The sequence below is a fragment of the Terrapene carolina genome, unplaced genomic scaffold, assembly GCF_002925995.2.
Source record: "Terrapene carolina triunguis isolate 2854851 unplaced genomic scaffold, T_m_triunguis-2.0 Scaffold165, whole genome shotgun sequence".
NCBI lineage: Eukaryota > Metazoa > Chordata > Testudines > Emydidae > Terrapene > Terrapene triunguis.
In genome coordinates, this window is record NW_020664516.1 from 1,755,257 (window position 1) to 1,757,724 (window position 2,468).

Consider the following 2,468-nt stretch of genomic DNA (forward strand, 5'->3'; position numbering starts at 1 on the left):
GGCCACGTGTGAGAGAGGGGCTATTTTACAGGAGCTCGGGGCTGTTCTGTGGACAAGGGGCTGGGATGCACCCCAGAGACCTCCACCTGGCTCGACCGCGATGGCTCTGGTGGAGTCAGGGCCCCCGGAGCAGCTGTGCAGGTTGATCTGGCCCCCCCACGTCCCCGCTGGAAGGGCAGCCCGGGAAGCGCTCTCTCCCTGAGCGCTCGGCAGGTCCTGGTGCCACCTCCGGCGCCCGGCCCTCAGGGAGGGGTGTCAGCGTGGCTGGGATGGGCTGAGCGCCCAGGGGGGCTGGAGAGGACCTGGCAGAACAGTGGCAGCGGATTCTTTCTCAAGCTTCGTGCGGGCTGGAGGCGACGCCGCGCCCACCACTGAGCAGCTGGAAGCTGTGCGGGCTCAGGGCTCTGGCTGCCACAGGGAGATGTGCTCCTGAGCTGCAAAGGATCACAGCCAGCATTAGTGCTACCCCGCCAGGGTCGGGCCCGCAGCCCACGGCCAGCCAGCCGGGCCCCATAACGACAAAACCCCCAGATCCACCCCAGCACGTCATCAGCACCAAACACAGAGCCTTACTAGGGGAGCCAGAGGACTAACTCCATGAGCTAACAGCAATAGTAGGCTGTTATCCTTTATGTGCACTAGCCCCTAGAGGAGGCACAATGCACACATTACCCCAGATCGGGGGGGTCTCAAACTTCATTGCACCACGACCCCCTTCTGACAACAAAAATTACTACACGACCCCAGTTGGGGGGACTGAAGCCTGAGCCTGCCTGAGCCCCGCTGCATCGCCTGGGGGGGCCAAAGCCAAAGCCCGAGCCCCACCGCCCCGGGAGGTGGGGGGCAAAGCCGAAGCTCAAGGGCTTCAGACCCAGGCGGGGGACCTATAACCTGAGCCCCGCCGCCCAGGGCTGGGGCCCTCAGGCTTCGGTCCCGGGTGGTGGGGCTCAGGCTTTGGCCCCGGGCCCCAGCAAGTCTAAGCCAGCCCTGGCGACCCCATTAAAATGGGATCCTGACCCACAGTTTGAGAACCGCTGCCCTAGATAAAATGGTAATTGGGCACTATGTAGCTAGCTTAGCTAGCGCACCCAGACTGGGTAATGGGGACAGACCAGGCAGGTGTGTGCCAGCCGGCACCCAGCCACGCTCGCCCTCCTGCGAACCAGCCTAGACCTGGGCAACGTGCATGAGTTCCCGTGGCACAGTTCGGATCCAGAAAAGGGCTTTTAAAACTTTGAAATGAATTCTTGGTGACTGCGGTGCTGGGCAGCGAGGCCAGGGGCCTGTTAACCAGACTGGGCACAGGAAGGGCAGCAGCCGTGCAAACTACTTCCATGCTGCCCGGCCACCATGCCTCTTGCAGGGACCAACTCTACGGGTAAGAGGTGGCTCATTCTCTGCCAAGACCACTAACTAGAGTACAGCCCTGGGCTACCCAGGCCTGGAATAGCTGGGAGCCCAGGACAGGGCCTGCATGTTGGGATGGGGGGCACCGGCGGAGCTGTGTGTGGGGAGCCCAAGGCTGGCATTTCGGGTGGAAGGGCATCGGCGGAGCCGTATGTGTAGGGAGCCCAGCAGGGGCTGTATGTGAGGGCCGAGGGGCATCGGCGGAGCCGTATGTGTAGGGAGCCCAGCAGGGGCTGTATGTGGGGGCCGAGGGGCATCGGCAGAGCCGTATGTGTAGGGAGCCCAGCAGGGGCTGTATGTGGGGGCCGAGGGGCATCGGCGGAGCTGTGTGTGTAGGGAGCCCAGCAGGGGCTGTATGTGGGGGCCGAGGGGCATCGGCAGAGCCGTATGTGTAGGGAGCCCAGCAGGGGCTGTATGTGGGCGCCGAGGGGCATCGGCAGAGCCGTATGTGTAGGGAGCCCAGCAGGGGCTGTATGTGGGGGCCGAGGGGCATCGGCAGAGCCGTATGTGTAGGGAGCCCAGCAGGGGCTGTATGTGGGGGCCGAGGGGCATCGGCAGAGCTGTCTGGGATGCTGCAGGTCAGGGCTAAGGTGCGCTAGCACAGCGCACAGGCCTGCCACCCAAGCACTAGCCAGCAGCTGGCTCAATGCCTGCATGCCCCTCCCCACGCAGAGCGGGTTACGGGCGAGCAGAGAGGAGAGAAGCTGGGCCACTCACCAAACTGGCAGATGTAGCGGTTTCGCGTCTTGCAGCGCTGGTCATTCCAGTTGAAGGCGGCTGATGCCTGGAGCTCAACACAGTTCCCAAACCTGAGACACAGAGCAGAGGAGAGCGGTCCCAGGGCCGGGAGGGGAGCAGGGCATACAGGAGTCCCAGAGCAGAGGACATCGGTCCAAGGCCCAGAACGGGAGCACGGGGTGCAGGAATCCCAGAGCAGAGAGGACAGCGGTCCCATGCCCGGGAGGGGAGCACGGGGTGCAGGAGACCCAGAGCAGAGAGGGGAGCGTTCCCAGCCCCGGGAGGGGAATAGTGGGGGCAGGAGTCCCAGAGCAGAGGAGAGC

General features: G+C 64.2%; 1 protein-coding gene across 1 annotated transcript in view; it reads right to left on the bottom strand.

Annotated features, from left to right (window-relative positions):
* Positions 1-308: 308 nt before the first annotated feature.
* Positions 309-2,468, bottom strand: part of LOC112119565 (C-type lectin domain family 18 member C-like) — a 28,232-nt gene continuing 26,072 nt past the window's right edge. The window contains exons 11-12 of the mRNA XM_024218268.3: positions 2,125-2,216; positions 309-434 (exon numbers count right to left, since the gene is read on the bottom strand). Coding sequence (XP_024074036.2) covers positions 397-434; positions 2,125-2,216 — 130 coding nt within the window. The 3' untranslated portion in view covers positions 309-396. The remainder of the gene's footprint in view (positions 435-2,124; positions 2,217-2,468) is intronic.